Raw genomic sequence first — 27545 nt, 5'->3', positions numbered from 1 at the left:
CCTCAAAAAAACGACTAAGTCCGAAGGTAAAAATCTCCACTGAGGGATCCTGCGCCACGTATCCGAGGAAGAGTTCCATGTTACCGGATTGGACTGGCAACTTGGGGCCAGATGTAGGAAACGTTTAGCGACTCGCAAACGGCAAAAATTGCCGTTTGCGAGTCGCTAAACGCGTTTCCCAATGCAGAAATGCATATTGCGAGTCGGTACCGACTCGCAATATGCATTTCTGAATCGCAAATAGGAAGGGGTGTTCCCTTCCTATTTGCGATTCTGAGTGGTATGCAATACCATTTGCGACCGCATATGCGGTCGCAAATGGTGTCGCAGTTACCATCCACTTCAAGTGGATGGTAACCCACTCGCAAATTGGAAGGGGTCCCCATGGGACCCCTTCCAGTTTGTGAATGGACCCAAAAATATTTTTTCAGGGTAGGTAGTGGTCCAAGGGACCACTACCTGCCCTGAAAAAAAACCGAAACTAAAGGTTTCGTTTTATTTTTTTAAGTGCAGCTCGTTTTCCTTTAAGGAAAACGGGCTACACTTAAAAAAAAAAAACTGCTTTATTGAAAGCAGTCACGAACATGGAGGTCTGCTGACGACAGCAGGCCTCCATGTTTGCGAGTGCCTATACTCGCTATGGGGCCGCAATTTGCGACCCACCTCATGAATATTTATGAGGTGGGTCATTGCGACCCCATAGCGAGTCGCAGTCGGTGTCTGAGACACCGTACTGCATACCAATTTGCGACTTGCAAATTGCGAGTCGCAGGGACTCGCAATTTGCAAGTCGCAAATTGGTTCTTTGCTACATCTGGCCCTTGGTCCCGCTGAAGAAAATCTTCAAGACTATGACTAAGTCCAAAGGTAAACGTTTGACCGACGCCTCCCGCGAGCTGTAGCCGAGCAGTGCTCCATCACGGTTGGCCTTCAACTTTGACTTTGCCCCAGTCAAGGTGTGACCAGATGACCAGATTGGTGCTATTTGTTTCTAAGTGCTAAAAAGCATAAATTCTTTAAAACGTCATATCCCTGGTTCCCTTTATCTGATTTTATTTGTTTTGGTGTCATTTTAAAGCTAAAATATTTCCTATTATTATAATGTGGTTTTTAACCTGTTTCCTGTGTTTTATTTAATTACTGTTTTGTGTTATTTTAATGCTTTATGCTTTGTCTCCTAAGTTAAGTCTTGTCGCTCGTTGCCAAGCTATCAAGGTTTGAGCTGGGTTTAATTTATTGAGACCTAACTGAACCTATGGCGAAGGTTAGTGGCCTATTGCTAAAGTGTAGGTACTTACCTGCCCTTACCAATAATCCATTTTCCAACTATAAATATATTTATAGTCTGTGAGGGATTGTGTGAGTGAGTGTGTGTATGGGTCTGTGAGAGGGTGTATGCTTTTTTAGTTGTGGTCTAGATCTGCGGATTCATCATGGATTCACACAGGGGTTGTGCTGAGCACCATGGAAAATCAGTGGATGCTCGTGCATACCCCCAAGAAATGTTTTGGGGCAATTTCTTGCCCATGAGGGGTCCCTCAGAGACCCATTTATTAGTCCTCTGGAGTCAGCATACCTCTATTCTGATCCCTACTACCATTTTTATGTTTTATCCCCCCACCCCGGGACCGAGTCCTGATAGACAAAATAGCGGCTGCAACTTTCCTGTCAGTTTGCAGCCACTTAGTCACGTCATTGCTATTGGCACGTGGATCCTTGTGGAGCCGCATCTCTAGATATATATATATTTTTTTTTCTTTAACAACTCCAAAACTACTGAACAGATTTACACTAGATTACAAAAGGAGATATTTCTGGACCAAGATTTAGCTTTCTGCTAAATTTGGTTTTGTTCAGTGGTTGGGGCTGTAGACATGTGTTAAATTCCTATGGGAAATTTAATGCGAAAAATGTGTTTTGGGACCCTCTCTTTTTCTTGGCCCCACTTGACGTATCACCAAAAAATGTTCCAGATGCAGCTGTAGTGACTGGCAAACCAGTTTTGAAAATTTCATGAAGATTTCCAGGGGGTCCCCAACTGCGGCAATAAATGTCTTTTTTTTAAAAAAATTGCTGCAAATTCATGGAGGATCCTCCAATCCACAGATTTCTTTTCTTTTTAAGTGGGGGCTCCCACATATTTCTATACACCCTGTGCTCCCCCCCCCGCTCTGTGCCCTTGTCAATTGTGAGATTTGTTTTCTCAGATGCCACGGAGAGAGATAATATTCTGGCATGGGTGTGCTGTATCCTTACTGTAAGCATCTTAACGTGAGCCCAACACACTGGAAGGAGAAGCGTTATTGTCCACTTGCGGAGGGAAGTGTCCTGCTCCTTGACTGACAAGGCCCTAAACTCGTACACTGACCTAGAGGGACTAGAATTGTGGAGCGCTTCATAAATATCCAATTGCTTGGTTAAGAAGCGCCAGGCAGCACCTGCTTTTTCAGGGAACTCATCAGGTAAAAATTAAATAATGCTGAATAGTATGTGTTTGTAGTGCTTAATACGGGATTAACGCTGTTTCTAAACATACAGGATTTGGGCACTTACTTAAAACGGTGGTCCCGGGCAATAAAACGAATATGCCAATAATGATCACAGATCCGACCAAGTAGTGAAGTTGGGATTGAAATGCATACTTTCAGGCTCTACGTACAGTCACCAACAGACACCGGATATGAGGGGAGCCCATTTCACGCTACTGTTTCATAAATTATTTCACTCTACAAATGCTGCATCAGTTTTATCACCTGGGATTCTATAATGAGCATTAAAATGGAAGATCTGCACTATTTCAAGTCTTTTGGAACTAGGAAAAGAGCTGCTCAATTAGCCAACCCCAGTACATTCACCTAAGTGTGCGAACGCGCAAGGAAGGATGCACTGGCTGCAGGGAAAACACCCACTACAACACAAAACAAGATATAGAAGAAGCAGGGTACTTTAAAAAAAAAAAAGTATGCTGTTTATTAGAGACCAACACAGCATCATTTTGCAATTAACATTTCTGATGACTTTGGTAGAGCAATAATAATTAGACTAAATACATTATGACAGATAGCTTACAAAATAACTTAAAATGCATAATTCCTTGGCTTCACCAAATGCAGGTGTACATGTGGACCTAGCTGAAAGTGATCATCGCCTTTTAAGCATGGTTTCCATGTGCTGGAGCAACATACAACAATATCTATTTATGTTACAGAGTGGCTGTAGCCACGGTGATCAGAGATAGGAATTTTTCAGATTTTTGTCCCTTTATAACTGCACCTGTTTGATAAATGTGAATGAAACTTTGCAGATCTGCTGCCCCCATTTTAATTTTTGGAGGACAGAAAGTGTCACTGCATTTGCTGTAGAGGGTTCATAGAAAAAAGGGGGGGGGTCCTTAAACGGGCTTCAAATCCAATGCATTTTCCATAGACTTTTGTATTTCACTAAGCACAAAAAACATCCACTGGATTTTCATGAAGTTTGACAGTATTACATATTCAGGTAAGTAGAGTAAGTAAATGTTAAGTTATAAGGTTTGTCAATCTAGTGATATCTTGTAGCACAGTACTACTAAAAGCAGCTTTGAAGACCAATAAATTAACTTTTACGGAATATGTTAAGTTTCAGATTTACTACATGAACAACTGAAAGACCCATTTATAGCCACATACTATTGGAAACCCATAAACCAATACATAACAAACAGAATACATCTTAATCTACATAAATTGTCTTTGCATGCTTTCCAGCTCACAAAATAAAACTGACACAGCAAGCGAAACAACAAACATCTTTTTAATACACACCTATGCAAACAAATTACAAATTGCCCTTGAAATGAGCCACACAACCTCCTTTTTGGAGGACATCATAATTGACCACTAGGAAAAAAAAATCTAAATTTTGATAACAATAACAATGGTTGCCTTTCATTTACTTTGCTTTTCAAATGTAGCACAATCCTACTAAAAGTACAAAGAAGCCCAAAGAATAAACTATACTGCATATCTAAAGTTTCAGATGAACAACTGAAAGACCCATTTATGGTTGCCTGCTAATAAAAACATATATACAAATACATAACAAATAGAATTTATCTTATTCTACATATGATTTATTTTCACGCTCTCTGCCTCACAAAAACAACTGAGCCCAACAAGAAAAACAAAAACCATCTTCTTATGTACTCCAGTGCAACAAAATGGAAAAGAGCTAAACAAACTACTATATGGAGAACATGATCATTGGCCATTAGTAGCAAAATAATAATCTTAGGCCCATATTTATACTTTTTGACGCTAAACTGCGCTAACGCAGTTTAGCGTCAAAAAATTTTGCGCCGTCTAACGCCATTCTGAAGCGCCATGCAGGCACCGTATTTATGGAATGGCGTTAGACGGCGCAATCAGACCGGCGCTGCCTGGTGTGCGTGGAAAAAAAACACGTAGACCAGGCAGCGCCGGCGTTGGGAAAAAATGACGTTAGGGCGTCTTAAAATGGCGCAAGTCAGGTTGACGCTAAAAAATCGTCTTAACCCGATTTGCGCCATTTTTTCGACGCCCAGACGCCATTTCATGACTCCTGTCTTAGTAAAGACAGGAGTCATGCCCCCTTGCCCAATGGCCATGCCCAGGGGACTTGTGTCCCCTGGGCATGGTCATTGGGCATAGTGGCATGTAGGGGGGCACAAATAAGGCCCCCCTATGCCACAAAAAAAATAAAAAAATAAAAAAAATTATACTTACCTGAACTTACCTGTACTTCACTGGGATGGGTCCCTCCATCCTTGGGTGTCCTCCTGGGGTGGGCAGGGGTGGCAGGGGGGGTCCCTGGGGGCAGGGGAGGGCACCTGTGGGCTCATTTTGAGCCCACAGGCCCCTTAACGCCTACCCTGACCCAGGCGCTAAATAGTGGCGCAAATGCGGGGTTTTTTGACCCGCCACCTCCCGGGCGTGATTTTTGCCCGGGAGTATAAATACGACGCATTTGCGTCGCCGTCATTTTTTTAGACGGGAACGCCTTCCTTGCATCTCATTAACGCAAGGAAGGCGTTCACGCAAAAAAATGACGCTCTTTCTTCATACTTTGGCGCTAGACGCGTCTAACGCCAAAGTATAAATATGGCGTTAGTTTTGCGCCGAATTTGCGTCGAAAAAAACTACGCAAATTCGGCGCAAACGGAGTATAAATACGGGCCTTAATGTTTATAACAATAATGATTGGCTTTCATTCACTTTGGGTCTCATATGTAACACAATCCTACTAAATGTAGCAAGGAAGCCCACAAAATAAACTAGATTGCATATGTAAAGTTTTGAATTACTACAAGAACAAACAAAATAAATGTTTATGGTCATATGATTATGTGAACCAATAAACAAAATACTTACCAAATACAAGAGATAAAAAGAAATAAATCACTATAAATCAGATTCCCACTCTGTAGTTATAGTTAGCATTCCCAAAGATAGGAATTCCTTGGATATTAGCTCCCTAATAACTTTCCACCTGTTTGACGAATCACCACAAAATGTTGCAGACCTAGAGCATTTTCTACATTTTGAGATGATGTAAATTTTTGTGGTGACTTGTTGTGGGAGTGCTAAGATGAAAGGGTGTCCCAAAACACGTTTTTCCACCACTGCATTTTCCATAGACTATTGTATTTGATGTAGTGCAAAAATGGCTATATGGTTTACATGAAATTTGGCAGGATTATACATCATGGTTCAGAGATTATGCTTTTTGGGTACTGCATTTAAGTAGGGTAAGTATTTTTGAAGTTATAAAGCATTGAAACTTAGCGATATCTGTTAAAGAGGTAATTTCACAGAACTTCACAAAAATGTGTGAAACTACCGCAGTAGATGGCTGTAAACCTATTTAAACATATTTATTTTAAAAATCCTATCTATTACCACTTTAACAAAGAGGTAATAGGTAGGGACCTACTACTTACCTATTTTTCAAAGTATAGTAAAAACAATATGGCTGCCTTTTTATTCCCCGAAAACAGCCATTACCAGATTATATACTATCTTGTCATCGCCATGTACCACGGTTTACTGCAAAGTTATCATGGTATACCATGGCCCAAACTATAACTGAGGCCTAGCTGTAATATTGGATTTGTGTCACTCATGGTGTTGCCTGGGCTATACAATACTGAGGTCATATTTACAAAGGAACACAGGGCCACCATGTTAGGTAAGTCTGGAAAAACCAAGGCAGTGCGTTTTGCTATTTTGTGCTACTCTGCACACCATAATTTACATTGCTGATAAATTTCACATACATCCATATGCTATGCCACAGTAGCCACTCCACTATACGCTATCCCACTCTATGCCATTCCACTCTATGCATCTCCACTGTATGAGACTCCACTATACCTCACTCCACTCTATGATATTAGACTGTATGCAATGCCATTGTACGGCGCTCCAGTCTACCTCTCTCCACTATATGCCACTCTACTGGATGCTTCTCCATTCTATACTATTCCACTCTATGCCATTCTACTGCACACCACTCCACTCTACTCTATTCGACTATAGGTCACTCCACTCTACAACACCCCATTGTACGCTATTCCACTGTATGCTACTCCACTGTACGCTACTCCATTGTACTCCACTCCAGTTTATGGCACTCCACTCTACGCCACTTCATTCTACACTATTCTATTAACCCCCAACCAAAGTACGGCACTCTACTTTATGCTTCTACACTCTACCCCACGCCACTGTATCACACTCCAACCTACACCACTCCATTATATGCCACTCCACTATACACTATTACACTATGTGCCACTCCACTGTACAACACTCCTCGCTATTCCACTCTACGCCAATACACTGTACACATCTTCACTCTAAGCCAGTGCACTCTATGAGATTACACTATATGCAACTCAACTCTACGCCTCTTCAGTGTACCCCACTCCGCTATCCGTTCCTCCAGTATATGCTGTTCCACTCTATGCCATTTCACTGTATGCTGCTCCACTCTTTGCTATTCCACTGTATGCCACTCCACTGTATGCTGCTCCACTCTATGCCACACCAGTGTATGCCACTCCAATCGACACCACTTCACAGTATGCCACTGCACTGTGTGCTACTCCACTATACGCTATTCCAATCTGCGCCACTCTACTGTATACCACTCCACTTTATGCTGTTCCACTGTATGCCACTCCACTATACACTTCTCCACTCTGTGCCACTCCAGTGTACACTTATCCATTCTATGCCACTCCATTCTACACTAGTCCATTGAACACCACTCCACTCTATGCTACTCCTCTATATGCTATTTCACTCTACCCCACTCCACTGTAAACTACTCCGGTCTATACCACTCCACTGTACGCCACTCATTCTATGCTATTCCACTCTACAAAACTCTAAAACACTCTGGCGGTCATTACAACCCTGGCGGTGCTTCCAAGGTCATTACGACAGCGGCGGTTGCTTGCAGCGCTGCCCAGGGGATTACGAGTCCCCGACCGCCAGTCTTTTCCTGGTGGTTTGAACCGCCAGAAAAAGGCTGACGGTACGGGGAGTCGCAGGGCGCACTGGCATGGGCAGTGCAGGGGCCCCCTGACAGGGCCCCGTGCAGCTTATCACTGTCTGCGATGCAGACAGTGAAAAGCGCGACGGGTGCAACTGCACCCGTCGCACGGCCGCAACACCGCCGGCTCCATTTGGAGCCGGCTCCTGTGTTGCGGCCGAGGTCCCGCAGGGCTGGCGGGGGGAAACCAGGTTTCCTCCCACCGGCCCAGCGGGGATCTCAAAATGACCATGGCAGGAGTGCGGCCGCATTGGCGGGCCGCCCACCAAGGTCATAATGAGGGCCTCTATGCCACTCCACTAGACTCTGCTCCACTCTAACCCTGTCCAAATTTACACTCAACTCTATGCCCGTACACTTGATTGTACAACACTCTACTCCACTTTACAACAGTTTCCAACACTTTATCACATAGAACTACACTCTACTGTATGATGCCATTCCAATTTATAACAGTCTCCTCGACTCTACGTCACACAACTTCAATGTATGCCACCCCACTCCACGCTAATCCACTGTACCCTACTCCATTCTACGCAACTCCACTCTATGCCACTCCATTCTTCTACACTCTACTGTACACTATTACACTCTATGCTGCTCCACTTTACAATAATCCACTCTATGCCACTACACTGTACCCCACTTCAGTCTACGTTGCTCCTTTGTATAACACTCTCCTCCACTCTACATACCTCCACTCTATAAGTCTACCACACTTCCTGGCACTTTACGACATTCTACTCCACTCTTTCCCCAAACACTCCACTGTCCAACTCTATACTCCACTCTATGTCTGTACACTCCAATGTACAATACCATATCCCACTATATGGCACTTTCTATACAACACAGCACTCTACTCTACTGTATGAGACCCCACTCCAATTTATAAATTTACTACCTATGCTACGCCAATACACTCCACTCCATACCACTCTACTCTATGACACACCAATACACTCTACTGTAATTTCCTTCATGCTACATTATACTACTCCACTCGACTCTACTCCACAGTATGAGACTTTTCTTTACTCTATGTTGCTATACAACAATCCACTCTATGCACCTCCACAGTTTCACCCACTTCTGTACTCTATCGAACTCCACTCTACAACATTATATTCCACTGTATGCCACACTCTGACACTTTACTCCTGTCTATACCCCTTCACTCCACTGCACAACCCTGTACTAAGCTTTATGCCACTGTACAACACTGTACAACACTCTACTCTATAATACTCTAGTCCATTATACAATACTGTACTCAACTCTTTGTAAGCCACTGCATCCCACTTTATTCTACTCTACTGTGACACAGTACTCCAATCTACTCCACTGGACACCACTCTACTCTATGCCACTCAAAAGCCATTGTACTCAAACACTGTATGCCAATCCACGTACCACACTCTGCAACACTGTACTGTGCACCTCTCCACTCTACAAAAATCAACTAGACTGTATGCCACTCTACTCTCCTCTAGTCTACATAACTTTCCAATACTGTAGGACACCCAGTACACTCTACTGTGCAACACAGTTCTCCAACTTATGATACTTTACTCGTCTGTATCCTATGCCATTCTACTCTACTGCACTCCACACCACTATAGTCTACGCCACACAACTCCACACACTTTACTCCACTGCCCCACTCCACTCAACTATACTACCCTTTATACCACTCTACGCCACTGTACTATACCATCCATGCTGCTCCACTGTGACACTCTACTCCACTGTATGCAACTCCACGCTAGAACACTGGACTACACTCTATGCCACTCTACTCTATGCCCATCCACTCTATCCCACTGTACTACACTGTATGACACTCGACGAAATGCCACTCAACTTCTCTCTATGATACACCACTTCACTATATGACATGGCACTCCTTTCTATGACACTCTCCTTCACTGTACTCTACGACACTCCACTTGATGATACTCCACTCTATGACACTGTACTTCACCCTCCTGCACTCTAAAACACTCTACTCCAGTCTGACAGTCTACAACACCCTATTCTACTGTCTGACGTGTCATTCCACTGTACAACTCACTGCTTCAGTCTACAATGCTTGGCTCCACTACATGAGACAGCATGCCACTACACTATATAACACTTTACTGCACACAATACATTACTACAATCTACTCTGCTCCACTTCATTCCAGTCTAAAATACTCCAGTCTGAAAATAGACTTTACAATACTCTCCTCCACTGTACGACACTCCACATAACAACTCTCCACTTGCAACACTATACTCTGCGATTTGAAACACCTTTCTATTTACTAAAAAAACTATTGACGTTCAATGAAAAAAAAGGTTAAAGTTTAGTCATAGTTAGGAAATCCTAATTTCCCTATACAAACCGAGATTAAACTACACAAACTTTATAAATTTTAAAGTTATAGTTATAAATTTAATTTAAAATGTGTTCACCACATTCAAATTATTATAAGTAGTGGATCTTATTACACCCTCTTTCCAGCTCATTAACCAGACAACACTAATTATAAAACTTGCCACTGCACTGTGTTCTTACAAAAAATGATACTGCACTCTACAACACTACTTTCTATGAGACTCTCTGCCACTCTATTGGACAACAGTACCACACTGGAGAACATTGAACTATATGACACTCTAATCCACTGAATTCCACTCTATATCACTACACTTTACAACACTCTGCTACACTCTATGGCCTTCTACACCACATCATACTCGATGACACTCCACCATACACTATTTTATGACACTCCAGTCGATGACAATCCACTGTACAACACTCAGTTGTACTGTCCAACATACCACCACACTGTACAATATGCCAAGCAACTCTACAATACTCCACTCCACCGTATAACACTTTATTCTACTTTACGCTGCGTCACTCCACTCTATTCCACTCTACAATACTCCTCTCTACAACACTCTCCTTCACTGAACTGTACTAACCTCCACTTTCTGGCACTCCAGTCAATGACACTCCACACTAATTTGTAATTAAAAAATAAAAAAACATTAGCACGCAATGAAAAAAACAAAGGTTAAGGATAATTTACGTTTAGAAATATATTAAATATTCTTTCTACACAAAACCAACTTAAAATACTCAAAAATTACAAATTGTGGTTTATTTAATTGTAAATTCAATCTACAATGTATGTACCACCTTCAAATCACTATTTTGTGCACCTCTGAACACAGTCTTGTCACCTCACTCACCACGCTACATTACCTATAATTCATGCCTTTTCCATGCACTGTTTATACCCTTGCATACTAAATCCCTTATAGCATGTGAAATCATAGCTTTCATAACAACACTTATAACTTTCCAAATAACATACTGTGCCACAACAAAGTACATGTTAGTGTGGTTTGTTATAGTAAGAGTAGTCTGGTTAGCGAGCTGAAAAGAGTGTATAATGAGGTCTGCTGCTAATAATAATTTGAAGGTGGGGGATAAATTGTAAATGAAAGTTATAACTATAACTTTAGAATGTTTGAAGTTTTTGTAGTTTAAACTTGGTTTGTATAGGGAAATATGCTTTCCTAACTACAATTAAGCTTTAACCTTTGTTTTTTCCATCAAATATATATATATGAATATAGTTTAATACTTACTGGATGTGTGTGCTGTGTGTGGGGGAGCAAGAAGTTGCTCAGTGTGGACTCTGTTTTTTTTAAATTTCAGGTAAATTGCAGTATTTACATAGCTGTCACCAATAAAGAATTACAATTATAGATATGTAAGAAATGTTTAATTTTCACAAAACATGGGGACAAATTTCATGTTTAGCTTCCCACCCATGTGTGGTTTTCAAACAACTAACTCCTGGTTTAGTTGAAAATGAATACTTCCTTACATTTCACAATTTCAATTTGTGGTTCTCTTTTTCTAATACTGCACAGCTGGAAAGGCGTGCTTGCAGTGGGCTGTTTGGTGATAGCTCTGTGCCACCATTTGGGAAACTACAAAATCTTGTCAGCCAGTGTTCAGTCATGCCAGCAAGACTTTGAATTGTCACTCCTATCAACATGGTATCTAAGGCAGAGGATACAGAACAAGTTCTTCTCTGACCCCCGCTTCCCAATTTGGAGGCCACATTCTGCTAGGTTTGGGTGGTGAGTGTGGAGGGAGTAGAGGGAGGGAGTGGAGCTTCCAAACAAATGCAGGAAGATTGGAAGAGACGTTTTGTCTTGATTTGGGCAAGATATTCCTGGTGCGTTCCTGCTCGGCTTACTTAAGTTGAAAATGTTGTTTTCAAGTAAAAACACAATCTTAATTCATCTGACATTGAGCTGGCCAGGGGTAGAAGTTTCTTCCTGGGAAAGAGGGTGCTGCCTCGATACTCAGTAATTCAAATAAAAATTCAATTTGCGAGATTTACATGATATTTGGACCATTGGTGGCTGAGAGTGTGGGAGCTGCAGGAAAGGGGGAAATTGTAAGTGATGGTGGGGGTCTCTGATTACATTTAGAGCTAAGCATAGATATAGAAACTACTTACGTCTTTCTGCGTTTGTTCATGGAGTGGCATACATGTTAGAGACCTCCCACTATGAATCTCAAACACACTCTACCAATGACCACCACTAAAAGATGGCACGTCAACAACTCTCACCCAGAGCCACTCAACATACCCTGCTCAAACCATACACATCAAAACAAAAGAAAAACTGCAATATCTGTAAATAAAAATCTAACAGTAAATACGAGCAGGTATTATTCCAGCCCCAAAAAACCCATGGCAAGGCACTTACAGTGTCCCCCCACACACTAACAATGACCATTACTTCCATTCGGAAAAAACAAAACAGAGCATGGCAAAGATTAATCTCATGATTTACCATGGTCTAGATGTTACTAGCACACCGAGAAAACACTTCAAAACAAAACACTGCAACAACTCTAACTGAGCTATCATAGACACCACAAAACAAACAAAGAATGGCAAGTTCAGCAACATCTTCATATGAGAGTCTCCCAGCACATTCTAAAAGATACTAACCCATGCCAAAAAGGTACCATAGCAACTCCTCTTACGAAGAAATGACCCAAACTTTAAATCATGGATCCTATTTGTTATTTACCATCACCAACACAGATATCAAAAATAAAGAACCACAATATCTCACGCCACGTTTCTCACACACAGTTTACCAGGACTGCCCCCAACAACCGCAAGTAGATGGCACAGCAATACCTAGTAGTTTCAACAGGTACTACCCAGGGAGGCTTGTTGTGCAAAACCAACTTAAATCCAACATCATCAACAGAGCAGTTCAAGGTGTACCCGCCCAAGGCTGTTGTGGGGGAGGAGGAGAGCCACCAAATCACCCTAGTGCAGACCTGGGGTTATTGTTGCTAGTGTCTGTCTAACAGTAAATACTAGCAGGCATTATCGCAGCCCCAAACAAGTCATGGCAAGGCACTTACAGTGTCCCCCACACACTAACAATTACCATTACTTCCATGAGGAAAAAAAACAAAACAGAACATGGCAAAGTGTAATCTCACGGTGTACCCTGGTCTAGATGTTACTAGCACACCAAGCAAACACATTAAAAATATATATATTTAGTGATTGCTTTTTTTGGGTGTAAAATATTAAGAGGTAGACTTGAAGACATGTTTGTTTAATATTATGTCTGACTCCTTATTTTCACATTTTTCACCCCAAAATGAAATACTAAACGCTATGTAAGAAGAAAGTGTTACAGGTGTCTAGTTTAATACAACTTTATTTCATATTTTTTAAGTAATCAATAATAATAAACATTGCATTCTGTTCATTTTTTAAATATACATTTGATTAAAATTATTGGTAATTTTTGGATAAAGATGACAGTTCTGCATACCTGTGGCCCACACTCCCTCCCTCGCCATGCACGACCAAAGGCTGTGTGCCGAATGAAGTTGGTTTCCTGTGGGGGGGGGGGTAGGAAGGGGTGGAGGGTTGGCTGCAGGCCCTGTGGCATGGGTTGGCCTTAGGCATGATAAAATATTACCCCACACATTACATCATTCATGACATCTTCTATGACATAATTGATAATATCACTGCAAAAGTTGGAATGAAAATATTGATGAAAAAACTGCATGGCTGGGGCACGAGTTTTAGGGCCCGATGTAGCAAAGAGATTGCGAGTCACAAACGGCAAAAATCACCGTTTGCGAGGCGCAAATGCCTCTTTGCTATCTAGAAATGCATTTTGCGAGTCGGATCCGACTCGCAAAATGCTTTTCTGACTCGCAAATAGGAAGGGGTGTTCCCTTCCTATTTGCGACTCGCAATGCTATGCAATTCCATTTGCGACCGCAAAAGCGGTCGCATATGGAATCGCAGTTACAATCCACTTGAAGTGGATGGTAACCCAGTCGCAAACAGGAAAGGGTCCCCATGGGACCCCTTCCCCTTTGTGACTGGACATAAAAATATTTTTTCAGAGCAAGCAGTGGTCCAAGGGACCACTACCTGCCCTTAAAAAATCCGAAACAAAAGGTTTCGTTTTTTTTTTCTAAGTGCAGCTCGTTTTCCTTTAAGGAAAACGGGCTACACTTTGAAAAAAAAAAACTGCTTTATTTAAAAGCAGTCACGGACATGGTGGTCTGCTGTCTCCAGCAGGCCACCATCCCCGTGAGTGCCCAGACTCACTATGGGGTCGCAAATTGCGACCCACCTCATTAATATTAATGAGGTGGGTCTTTGCGACCCCATAGCGAGTCGCAGAAGGTGTCTGAGCCACCTTTCTGCATTTGGTTTTGCGAGTTGCAATTTGCGAGTCGGTATGACTCGCAAATTGCAAGTCGCAAAACCATACTTACCTACATCTGGCCCTTAGTTACCTTAGGGCACCAGTTATAGTTACTTGAGATAAGTCTAACTGGTGAACTTCTGTGATTTTTCAACAGGTCACCTAACTATAATATTACTCTAACCCTTGTTTTTTTCAGGGAATTTATATACATGAATAAAGCCATCGTACCAGCTTGTCAATGTCAGACCTATTGGCTACTCAATACAATGGGGAAAGCAACTGATTTGAAAAAGAAGAGCCGCCAGTAACGTCCTCTGCTTCAATTAGCAACTCTCTCGTGAGCAATGAGTACTTGTCGCAGGCAGTAACCGTTCTTGGCTCCAGAGCAACGAAGTTACAGCTCTGTACTCCCAGAGCACTGTGTTTACAATCTCAGCCTTTCGTAAATACAGCCAGGCTTCCTGACTTTCTCCTCCTATCCTTGACACCAACCACCCCGCCTATCAGGCAGGTGCCTCGGGTGCAGTTGCGGATAGATCGGCTCTCGGTTGAGGCCGGAAAGCGTGAGCTCTTATTTTAAAACTTCTTTGCTTGCCGACAGTGCGTCTTTTCACTGGGAGGAATGTGTAAACCAGGAAGTGAGAACGAAAAATCCCTTCAGCCGGTATCTCACAGGTGCCATCCACACGAGACGCCCAGAGTTCTCAATCATTAACTCAGAGGAGGGCAGGGACGGCTTGTGATCGATCCTCCGTTCGGGCGAGCAGGGGATTCATTTGAAAGCCTAGATCGACATGTTTGAGGGAAGAGAAGAAGAGAGTCAATCGCAGGGAAAGAACCAGAGCAACGTCAATCAGAACATATGCGGTTTTATACACGTGAATCCATTTTAACGTGAAGGAAGGAAAACAAAGCTTGGACTTGTCGTTTCCTGCCCTGAAGGGGAGTCTTTAGAAGGAGAAAGGCAGTGCCTTTATTTAGGGGGCGGGTCAGCTTGTTTTAAGTTCGAGATCTGAGGAACCTGTGCTGTTGAGGGCGAATTCTGTTTTTATTTTATTCCTTTTTAGCTTGACATAGCTGATGCCGACAGGTGCGGTGCTTTTATCGCGTTGTGTTATTTAACTCTGGGCGAATGTGAACATGAAGGCTGTAAGACTGTTGGGAAGCTAGTTCATATTACCCATTTTTTTTTAAATCTGTGCATGTATAACCTGTACACCCATTCACCTTTTTGAAGCCCGTGGAGAACGAGGTAATAACATGGGGAACGACTTCCGTAAACATTGCAGCTGCCTGGAGTCCTGTTTGCCATGCTTATTTAAAAATTCGGAAAAATACGCATCTGATGGCATGGTCATTCCTAACCTTCATGCAAATACAGCCGGCACGAATAATAAGGCAAACTGGGGGAACCCTGATGAAAATTCACAAAAAACGACTGCGCCGTCTACAGCCAGAGGTCATCTGGTGTCCACCTCTGGGCTCAAGTACGTAGCCCTGTTCAATTACGAGGCGCGTACAGATGGTGAATTAGGTTTTCGAGCTGGAGACAAGTTTGAGGTCCTCAGTTTTGACCGAGATCACTGGTGGCAAGTAAGAGCACTTAAACCACGAGGACCCAAATCCGTGGGATACATCCCATTCAACTATGTTGCCCCGTGCCAAAGCATTGAAGCAGAGCCGTAAGTACCAATCTTCTAACTATAAGCATTTCTGCGTTATTTCTTAGTACTGTTGTTAAACTTAATAAACTTTGCACGCAGCCACTACCACTATAAATGCCACAGTGCACAATGAATACTTATGGAAGTTGAAGGGCGGTTTTATTTAACATTGTCGTTCAACTCCGCTCCGCTTCATGTTACAGAGGTCATAAATCATCATGCATGTCTATAGCCTTGACCCATCTTAAATCACCATTGCTGTCATCCAAAATACTTCACAATGTCAAATCAAGAAGCTACCGTATTGACACCTCATCATAAATCGCCAGAAATCACTCCAATAAGCCAGTTAAGCCGTAAGGCAAGAAATACTGTATTGACACCTAATCATAAACAAAATCATAAATCACTCCAGTAGATCAATTGTCATAAATCAAATGTACAAGCACGTTTATGATGAATTAAGAGTCATATTAGGACCTGCATCAGTCAGTCAGTCAGGCGTTTACTGCTGATGACTGGGGTCCTTGTGCTGGAGCTTCACCGTTTGTGCAGGGGAGGTGTATTCCACCATCTCTTTATTTTAGGCCCAACTTGTTGCCATGGTTATTGGGTGTGCTCTGCATACTGGCGAGCTGAGCTGTGACTGCCCTGTTCTGTGCCCCGTCCCCTCTGTGGAGCCTTACCCTGCCGTGAGGCATCCCTTTGGAGTACAGTAGTAGCATGACACACCTCAGAGTCCCTTTCGGGTTCACTGGTCGCATGTCCTCTCTATGGCCTATCCGATGGTTGACGAGCCACAATGAGGTCACAAAGTGGTTCAGACCTGCGCACTCGTACCTTGGCTTGTGATACTGTAATTTGGCCAGTATCTGCAGTGTTATGGCCTCAACCTGAAGAGGACTACCAACAACAAGCAGTGTCACAAAATCCCCAAAACACATGAGAAAAGTGAGATTGATTTCTGCAACAAAATCAATTTAACTTACAGGTAGGGTACTAGGCTAGATGACTCAAGATGTTAGGGGCATCATGTTTACAGTCCTGAACTTTTATTTTATAATTTAACGCATCCTTGAAGTAGTAGTTTTAGATTACTTTGATAGAAACATTTATGCTAAAGTACCAAAATGCTTCGATTTGTTCACCTCTAGTAATCCCAGGTACATTATGACGTCATATTTAAGCAGCAAAGTTCCCTCTCTGGTCTGTAATAACACTGGCAGCTCAAGCTGTTGGTGCATCATATTTCCTCTACTATGGTAGTTGCTTTATGTTACAAAATTAAAGAAACGTAGAGCCCGCCACCTGCTCTCTGTCAAAGACAGCTCAACACAGATATCTAGAAAAAGAAGGGAAGGCCCATGTCAAAATAGCTTGGTCTAAGTAGAGCAGTATTGGTTACTTTTCACTGCATGTATAACATGCCCTGGAAAATCATCAATTGAAGAGAAATTACGGTTATGAACCAAAATAAAAAAATAAAAAACCGAAAGCTTCTGGTATGTTTACAATCACATCCGCTTCTAGAACAAGCATTGACAATGCCAAAAGGTCTGGCTTTAAAGGAATGTTTTATGGTAATGTGAAGCATTACGAATAACATGGGAATGAATATGTATTTTGTGGAAGCAAAGAACTGTTGAACAGTGTTGGTGTAAATAAAAAAGTGAAGTGGTGGTTGCACTGTCATGGCAGACTTAAAAGTCCATGTAGGGTAATGACTGCCCTCCTCCCATCTGTATTGCTGCCAGAGAATAAAACACCTTATATTCTGTAATTATGACACTTTAATAGCATTACAACATCATATGTTTGCCCATGAGAGTTCAAGCAGAGGCAGCTGAATAAATAAACAAAAAATGATAACAGCTTTTTGTGGAAGTACACAGCCTCTGCCCAATTGAAACATGAACTCCTGGCTCCAAACACATGGGCTGAGCCAAAGCCCCTCCCCTGGTGCTTCTCACATAAACCATATAACCCCTTAATGCTCTGCTCATGACTTCAAATACAACATAAAATTATTCATCACTCGTTACAACACAAGGGCTTTATACAGAGATTAATACACACAGTGAATAGCATGTGTCATCTCTGTTTTGTGGTGCCTACATGCCTGTGCCCACTAAATAGAAGGACATATGGAAAGTGGCCATGGCCTGATTATACTTCAGGCACTTTCACTAGGATCACCACCATGTAGGGTACACAGAATTTAAATGTCATAAATGTGCTTTGCTCTCTGCCTTGAGTGCGCAGTGAATGCCAATCAGTCCGTCACTCAGGGATTTGTAAAGCGCACTAAACACCCGTGAGGGTCTCAAGGTGCTGAGGAGGGGCGAGGGGAGAAGGAAGGGTGGGGAAGGTGCTGCTACTGCTCGAACATCCAGGTCTTGAGAAGTTTCCTGAAGGTAAGGCGGTCTTTGGTCTGGTGCATGTTGGTGCGAAGAGTGTTCCACGTTTTGGTGGCGATGTGCGAGAATGATCTACCGCCGGTTGTAGTTCTGGGGATGCATGGGACGGTTGTGAGTGTGAGGACGGCAAAGCTGAGATGCCAGGACGGGGTGTAGAAGGAGAGTCTGTTGAGGTATTCTGTTCCGGTGATGTGCAGTGCTTTGTGAGCGTGGATGAGGAGTTTGAAGGAGATTCTCTTGTTGACTGGGAGCCAGTGCAGGTTTTTGTCCATATACCTGCCTTGAACATTTATATACAGGCAACGCCTAGTATATAGGGTGTCTTTTTACATAGAGGGCATGGGCAGCATAGTCTGGGATACTATGTGTTATGTCATTGATGCTCTTATGTGGGATATCATGTGAGGACATAAACAGTGCATGGGACATTTTGGATGAGCAGCTAAATTGTACGATCAAATTGCAGTGCTTTTTAGGTTTTGGATAGTAGCTCATTAATAATGTCCCTCAAACTGATTTTTTTCATATCATTTTCACTGTTGCATTATTCATCAAAGATGGTGGCAAATGACCCTGTAACTGAGGATGAGATCAGGGACCTCTTTGTCTGTGTTATTCCTCCAGGGTGAAAATGCTCCCCTAATTTATTCATGCTGTGTGTTTAACCATTATGCAACATAATGGGGTCATTACAGGGCATACTCCAGGTACCGCATACCAAAACTGTGTGCTACTGACACCTGCGGTTCATGTCTTCTGCTTCCCTTGACTTGGCTGCGGTCTAAGGTTGGTTGTCATATAGGAGTCTCCAGGGATAGCAGCAACTTTCTCTGGATTGCCTCTTGCGACCCCTGCTGCTGACCTAGCAACTACTGGCATCAAAGTGAGCAGGGGCAGCGTGACAGAATTAGGATAATGTCATACAACCCATTGAGTGCTGGAGGCTTATGAGTTCTGTTTGAAAATTGCAGATTCCATACTTATTGGCTGCTCCTGTCTCCTCAGTCAACCCCATCTCCTGGGTATAAGGAAACAGGCTTTTTTGCAGGTCCCCCCACTTTTTGCACCCATTTGGACTACTAGCTTTTTTGACTTTGTGAGTGAAGTGAAGCCTGCAAACTAGAACTCTGTGTTATTGCTCTGACCCCTTACAAAGTGAATGTCAAACTGACTCCCCAATTTGCAAGTATTGACTGACTTAGAAGTCCCTAGTATACGCTACCCAGGGTATCAAGGGCATGTAAGGCAGAGTGTCCACCCAAGGCTGCAGTGCTGATTGAGCCACCCTGTGTGTGTGTCAAAGTACAAAATGGCTACCAAGCTGCCACTGCAGACCGGAAGGGCAGCTGTCACACTGCCAGTTCGACTTTGCCATTACAACTAATGGCAAAGCCACCAACTCCCTTAATAATGTATGTAATTCATTTCTGAGGAAGGACTATAGAGCCCTAAGGCAGGCAGCAGTATATTATTAAGTGCGACATACATGTTTATATCTATCTTAAAATAATCACCTCCAAATTTTTATTTTGCTATGGAAAAGTTAGTAGCCCCAGTGGCTAATACAGGGTTACCGGCTGGCATGCAAGTCTGGTGAACCTCTGGATGGGATACCTAACTGGGCACTGTAAGGTATCAATTTAATAGTGCCAATAAATCCGAACTGATGCAGATGCTGAATTTGTCACAATTCACGTATAGCAACTTTTAGATAGTTGCCACTCTGTGTCCCAGCTGGTCCAGTAGCCTCACATGGACACTTGCCCACAGATAGCTTTCTGCCCACCTTGGGAGTTGTGTGAAAGACTCCCAGGCTTGGAACCAACGGCAGCCCGCTGCAGAAGGAGGTGTCATAAACCCCCCCTTGCAGGCAACCACTCAGGGTGTTGTCCCAAAAGGCAAACTTCAAAGGGAAAACCGCCTTTAGTAAGCAAATGGCGATAACACTCCCAAGCTGCTGTCCTTTGTTAAAGTAGGCAGGCTGGAGACCGTGCCAGAGAGGGATGACCGGTGCACAAACCATTTTTTCCGTGGACCTATTGCACCAGGTAGTCAGACCCCTACGGTGGGCTCCAATGTACAAATAGTTGAAAAGGTGCCAGCAGGTAATCCAACTTCCTGACCATCGAGACAAACCTAGGCCACCATGAGATGCAAAGCTGAGGGTGGTAGCCAGGCAGGAATGGGTTCCAGTGCATAAGAAACCTATCATTGCGCGTTCTGCCTATCCATGCAATTATGTACGCTCAGAAATGTTCTGGTCAAGATTAACACTCACAACCGTGTGCCTCTCAACGATTTTGTCTGTTAATATGGTTATTATTTGTAGGAAAGTCATCCTTTTTGCCCGATCACCCCAGTTTTTTGACTGATGCTGGTGGTTACTGACTCTGAAAGTGCCCTGGGCTCTGCTAACTAGGTGTAGGGCCAGTGCTCTGTCCTGTAAAGATACATGGTAATTAGTGAAAGCAGAGTTGGAGGTCCATTGAGAGGGTAGCCTTTGCTGTCATCTGGTCCTAGAAGAAGCTAAGATTATACCTGTTTGGTACACACCTCCATATTCAAACTGAGAACAGACTTCTCATATGGCTCATGCCGATGAGGGAGGAGACCCCAAAATTGTTGAAGTGGTCCGTTTCCGTACAGGGGACTTCACAGTGGAACACTGACCTGGGACTGCCCATGTCAATGCTGATGGACTTTCCAGGTCTTTCCGCTTAGTTGGTGAGTACTACCAGGATGTAGTATAGTTGCCAATCACCTTTCGTCTTGGGTGGGGGCTGTGTAGGAAAGTTATCCCTTTTTCTCTAATGACACTGAATTTGAAGGTTGAGCCTGCAACAGCATGTGCTAACGTGTGTGTCTCGCTTGCAAGTCTGTTGTTAACTAAAAAGGGCTTGGAGCGCGCCCCTTGTTTACCAAATGTTTGCTTAAGTGGCAAACTTCTTTAAAGCCTTGAAATGCGTCACATCAGGCAAGGCATCATTTCTGTTCCTGTCCGTGGAGCAGGGACCAAGCACTGATAAATTCGACTTAGTAAGAGTCCATCCGGTACTCCTGACGTGATTGAGGTACTTCTTTTTAACTTCTAGATCCCTGCAAAAAGTGCCCAGTAGGACAAACAGAACTGCAAAGTTTTTTGTTTCTATAATTAACTCTTTCCTTCTATGTTTGCTAAGTCGTCTTTTCTCACTTTGCACCCCAGAACAAACAAATTTGCAAAGTTTTGTTTTCTCTATAGTTAACTCTTCTCTTTTATTTTGTCAAGTCTTTATTTCTCACTTTGAATTCGTGTTTTGTTCTGTTTTTGCTCCTGGGAACAGTTCTCAAAAGATAACAATTATTTTGTTCTAAATATTGCAAAGCAACATTGATTCTCTCTTATGTGTAGTTTCCAAAATTATGCTTTAACACATAATCGTGCAGTACACCCCAATAACCCTACTCTGGCCCAATCTGCCCCACTTCAATCCACACCAATCTGTCCCAACTCACCCCACACCAATCCACCCCACTCAACCCAAACTACCCCCTCAATCCAATCAATCTCACTCAATCCAGTTGAACTCTGACCAATCCAATCTACCCTACCCCAATCCACTGTACTCTAAACCACTCACCACAACCCACCACATTTGAGTCCTCCCAGCCCATCCAACTCCCCTCCAGTTTTCCACATCTGTCCCACTTCAGTCTGCCTCACTCCAATCTGCTCCACTCCTGTCCAAAACAATCTTCCCCACCCCAATCTGCCCCATGCCATTCCAAAACAATATGCCAAACCTCAACCTGCCCTACTCCAAACTAAAAAAACCTGTCCCTTTCCAATCCAAACCAATGTGCCCCAGTCCAATCCAAAATAATTTGCCCCACTCAAATCTGCCCCACTCCAATCCAAAACAATCTGCCCCACTTCAATCCCCACTCCAATCGAAAACAAAATGCCCCACTTCAATCCCCACTCTTATTGAAAATAATCTGCTCCACCACAGTCCAAACCAACCTGCCCCACTCCATTCCAAAACAATCTGCCCCACTACAATCTGCCGTGCTTCAATCCAAAACAATCTTCTTCGCTCCAACCTGCCCCACTCCAAACCAAAACAATATGCCCTACTCCAATCTGCCCCACTCCAATCCAAAACAATCTGGGAGTGTAGTCAGTAATTAGCCACAGGTCTGGGTTCGGTTACACTGACACACACAGCAAGGAGAGATTCTCTCCATTTTGATTTGTTTTGGAGAATAGTACATTTTGGGCCAAAAGTTCACAGGAAGTGGTCATAGTATCCTATTGGTTAGGGTGGGCCCCTTCCTCAAGTTTAGAAAGGAGGAATAAATGAGGCAGCTCCGAGGAGCTCACCAGAACACTGCCTGCAACAAAAGAAGAAGACTGACTTCACTGCTGGACCCTTGGACTGCACCGTAGAAGGCCTGTACTCTGAAAGACTGCACCTGCTGCCCTCACAAGGCTCCACCAAGAAAGGACTGTAAGAGACTCAAAGAGAAAGGAGTAGACTCCCTGATCTGCAACAGGTACAACAGAGCTGAATGAAGTCACTGGAAAGCCAAAGAGAGCAAAACACAAGCCGACCAGTGGCAACTGGAATTTCCATGTACTGTGTAGGTACCCTGTGAGTCCTAGCCCCCAATAGGCAATCCAGAGCCTCTGAACTCTTGGAGTGAGCTAGTGGATACTCTTTCCCCCATAGTAACTCAGAAAAGTTCCAGGAAGAAGCTGACTCATTGAGAGTCAAGCCGCTGTTGTTGACTCGTGAATTGGCCTGATTGCACTTGTTTGTCCCACTGAAAGCTCCAGACCTCAATGAGGCATAGTGCTACAGCAGGCTGCCATTGTCAAATCCTACTCTGGACCCCAGGACTCATTGTCAAGAGGAAAGCACCAAGAAAAAGACTCTGGGCCTGATTTAGAGTTTGGAGGAGGGGTTAGTCAGTCACAACAGTGACAGATATCCTGTCTGACAAAAATGTAAATCCCGTAGGATGTAATAGGATTTAGATTTTGCCAGATGGGATATTTGTCACTGCTTTGATGGAGTAACCCCTCCGCCAACCTCTAAATCAAGCCCTAAGTCGGAAGGTCAACTTTTGACTGGGTCGTAGCCCTCAGCCTAACTGACCTGTGCTCCTTCGAGTTTGGCCTAAAACTTCGACTTTGGCTCAGTCCAGCGCGACCAGATAGCCGCAAGTTGTTCTCCAAGCCTTTTGGTGCAAGAATGCATAGTTTGGGATTTAATCTTTACAGAATCATGTTTCTGGTTTCCTTCATTGCATTGGATTTTTGTTGTTTTGGTGTCATTTTAAACATAAAACTATTCCCTGGTTTTGTAAATTGGTGTTGAATTGGTGTGGAATTAAATGCTTCACACATATCTGTCTCCAAAGGTAAGCCTAAGTGCTTGTTTACCAAGCTACCAATGGTTGAGCAAAGAATAATGTACTAAGACTTGACTGGACTTATTAGTGATTGTGGTGTTATTACTAGCTGAAGGTGCATACCCCCACCTACCAATAACCCACTTTCCTACATTAATTAATATTGATGTCATCTGTCTGTTCCATCATCACGCTCTTCTTATCCTTTCCCATCTCTTGCTCCCAAACCCCCCTTTTTGTTTCGCTTCATGGTAGATAATTCACTTGGTTTAATCCACTTGCTGCAGAAAGCTTCATATGAGCCTAGTCAATCTTTCAGTCTATTGATCCTATAAAACTAGTAACACAGCATTGAATATAAACACTTAAGGCTTGTTTAATGCTTTTGAGTATGTTTACTACTTTTTGTATATTGACAAACTCAGAGTGAAAATTTACTCAAAGTGTAATTTACAATCATATTTTGTGAATAGCCAAGAAGTAGTAAACTTTCAAAGGCTCACTGTTCCTACGCACCTCAACTTGTTGGAGACTTGCAAGTTACACTTTTGGAGTACAGTTATACTCTGATTTTGTGAATAGCAAGAAAGTAGTAAAGTTACCCAAAAGTGTAATTTACTCAAAACATGCCTTTGTAAGCAGGTCCATCATATGCTTCTACTTGTTTATCACAGACAAGTTATGTAAAAAAACAGGGATTAGCACAGAGAGGAGCCAACTATGGCAAATGATGATGTTAGAACTTGGGTGTATTCTGGTTGTGAGCCACCTTACACTGGATGACAGAAATAATTTTCTGTCTGCATTCATTTGAATTTGTAGGTCAGTGGTGCTCAACCTGTGATCTGGGGACCTCTCGGGGTATGCGAAGCCTCCTCAGGAGGTCCACGACTGCTTAGGAAATTAAATAATCTTAACAGATTAGGTTTTCAGCTTTCAGTAATGACTCAGTGTGGGCGGGGGGGTCCTTGTATTCCAATAATGATTCACTGGGGGTCCCAGGGTTCCAGTAATGATAAAGTGGGGGTCCACAGAAGTCAAAAGGTTGAAAACCACTGTTTTAGATCATTCCTCTCATTCTCACTTGTTTGGGAAAGACTGAGGAGGAGAGAAGAGGTCTGAAGAAAAGAGAAGTGAATTGGTTGAGATGGAGCTGCAGGAATGTGCACAAGTTAGGCGTGAAGAGAAGTGAAACGGGAGAGAGGATGAATAGTAACTGGGAGTAAATGGCAAGGGGGTTGAGTGAAGATATACAGGAGGACGCAGTGCGGTGACGAGGTGTGAGGACAAAAATGAGAAGAGGTTTCTTGATGTCCTAAAAAAGATGCTGCAAGCGATACCCCTATGCAACCTTACATTGGACTTTAACAAATTAAAAGCTAAATCTGGTGCTGCATTTTTAAGTCATAGGCCCTGTCACAACCATAGCACAGTGTATGCTATGTCCATTTTAGATAATTTTGTGGATATAGCCATCAGGAAAAATGAAATACAAGGTTGCAAAGTTCAGTGTTTAGCACATGTTTTGCAAAGTTTGTGAATACGTAGATTACTATTGATGCAGTCAATCAACTATGTAATGTTTCCTGTATTTCCAGGTAGAGCAGGGGCCAAAGGGTATTGGCAGGCTGTGGTAGGCTGTATTGGTGCCTCAACTGAACGTGGGGTAACAATGGTGACAGTGGCATAAGCTGTTGGTAACATCCAAGGTCCCTGAGCAGAATTGGCTCAGGCACACTTCTTTATTATCTACCAATCTTAACAACATGGCAAGAGCAGCTGAAGGAAAATGGAGTGAAGATCACTTGGAAATTTGGCAATGTTGATGCAATTACAGTGATCCAAGAATGGAGCACTTAAAGTTAACTTGACAATATACAAATAGAGTGATTTGGCAGCAAAGTTATTATATTGCTAAGCAAATAGATAACTTATACTTGCGAAGAAAGATACATGTGTGCAGTGTAATCACAGTAGGGAGGAGTTCTATTGCAAAGAGGTACATGGATGAATCAGGAAAGAGGCTCCCAGTAATCATGAGTGTATCTCCTGTAATACCGCACACAAATCAAGGTGTAGTGGTTCACTGGATAACCTAATTGGAGACCTCATTACTGGGACACAAATGCATACTATGGACCAAGATAGAAGTATTGTGTCAAGTAGACATTGATATTTCAGTACCTAGAAAACACTTTTGAGAAATTAGGTTATTAGTTGAGTGGGGTAAGTACCTACCTCAAGTAGTGATCACAGTCCTTGTCAGGGTGAAACAGTAACATCACTAAAGGCCAGATGTAGCAAGCAGTTTTGCCTATTCTTTGTCTGTGGGAAAATGTGTCCGTACATCTGGCCCTAAATATCTCTGAGCTCAACACTCTGGTAACCATGGCACAGCGCAGACAGGCTTAACTTAGAGGCAATGTGTAACATACGTAAGCAGTACTAAAGCAGTATTAAAGTCTTAATGCAAACCGATGAAAATCCCAAAATGATTTAGAAAAAAAGAGTAAAATATAATAAAATTTCACCGCTAGTGGCGAGTGATGACCCCCAACATTGGCGTTTGTCAATCTGAGTGCCAGTCCAGTGGCAGGCACTGTAATAAATCATAATGCCTTTAGACTCCCATTCCAAAGCTCTTAATCATGACTTGTAATTATAATGGGCCGTGACTGAGAGCTCTGGAATTAAGGCTGAAGGCAATGCGAGTTTCTCACAGTGCCTGTCAGTGGGCCAAAAAAATTAAAAAAGCCAAACATCTCCACATCCCGATGCTGCTCTCAAGCCGCATGAGAGCAGCGTCAGGTTTGGCTAGTGCAGGCTGCCTCAACGCTCAAAACACTCCAGCAGGCACAGGGGGCCTGTGCCTGCTGTCCACCCAGGTGGAGAGGTTTATCCTGCACATACCAAGCTGGCCGTCGCAAGGCAGCCAGCCAAACTGACATGCACAGTGTAAACTGGTGGAGTGAGTACCACTCCCCTGCTGCCAGTCAGCATCAATGCCCGCCCCTAAACACTGTTTGGGCTGGGAGCAGGGAAAAATACAATGGCAATTCATTTTGTTACCATTTTACTTTTCACTTTTCCTGCACGGGCAGCAGGAGGGCAGTGGGGGTGGGCAACGCTTCTGTGCACTAATGTGGGGGGGGGGCTGCCGCTGGAAATAGCACAAAAAAACACAAAGTGCTAATGATTGTCAATGGTCATGGTAGAACAGGTCTTAAGTGCATGTTACCACTGACTGTAATGGAACGTGCTTTGAGTATACTAACCAGGTTTGTCCTGGTCAAAGATTTTAGCTTTTGACTTTAGTCTTTTAAGTCCCAATCCACCACAGGAGTAAACTTCTAAAGCCCCCAAGGACCTAAAGGAAAGCACTTAGAGACTCACAGGGGGACAGGCAGAAGCCCACAAGAGGGTCCAGTCCAGGTCCAGTTGCCACTGGTCAGCTGGGCAGTTGCAGGAAAAGGCCTCTTGTAGCTTGTGTGCCTGTAGCTTTAACAGGAGGTCAGTCTTATGACCACTAAGCCCACTTCTTTGTCTTGGGCACAAGAAAGAGAGCAGGTCCAGTCCTCAAGGCTCTTCTCATGTCTCAGACAGCAATGTCGGATCGATTAGCTTTGCCAGTGCTTGTTTATTTTCATGTTTCCCATAATCCTGTTTGAAAATGGTTGCACTGATTTTCCATTATGAATATGTT

The 27545-nt window shown here is 43.1% G+C and overlaps 1 protein-coding gene across 1 annotated transcript in view; it reads left to right on the top strand.

Annotated features, from left to right (window-relative positions):
* The first annotated feature begins 14873 nt into the window (after positions 1-14873).
* Positions 14874-27545, top strand: part of FRK (fyn related Src family tyrosine kinase) — a 276993-nt gene continuing 264321 nt past the window's right edge. The window contains exon 1 of the mRNA XM_069234549.1: positions 14874-16046. Within this exon, the coding sequence (XP_069090650.1) occupies positions 15625-16046 (422 nt within the window). The 5' untranslated portion in view covers positions 14874-15624. The remainder of the gene's footprint in view (positions 16047-27545) is intronic.

The sequence above is a fragment of the Pleurodeles waltl genome, chromosome 5, assembly GCF_031143425.1.
Source record: "Pleurodeles waltl isolate 20211129_DDA chromosome 5, aPleWal1.hap1.20221129, whole genome shotgun sequence".
NCBI lineage: Eukaryota > Metazoa > Chordata > Amphibia > Caudata > Salamandridae > Pleurodeles > Pleurodeles waltl.
Note: the sequence above shows the minus strand (reverse complement) of the source record. Positions and strands in the feature narration are given on the sequence as shown.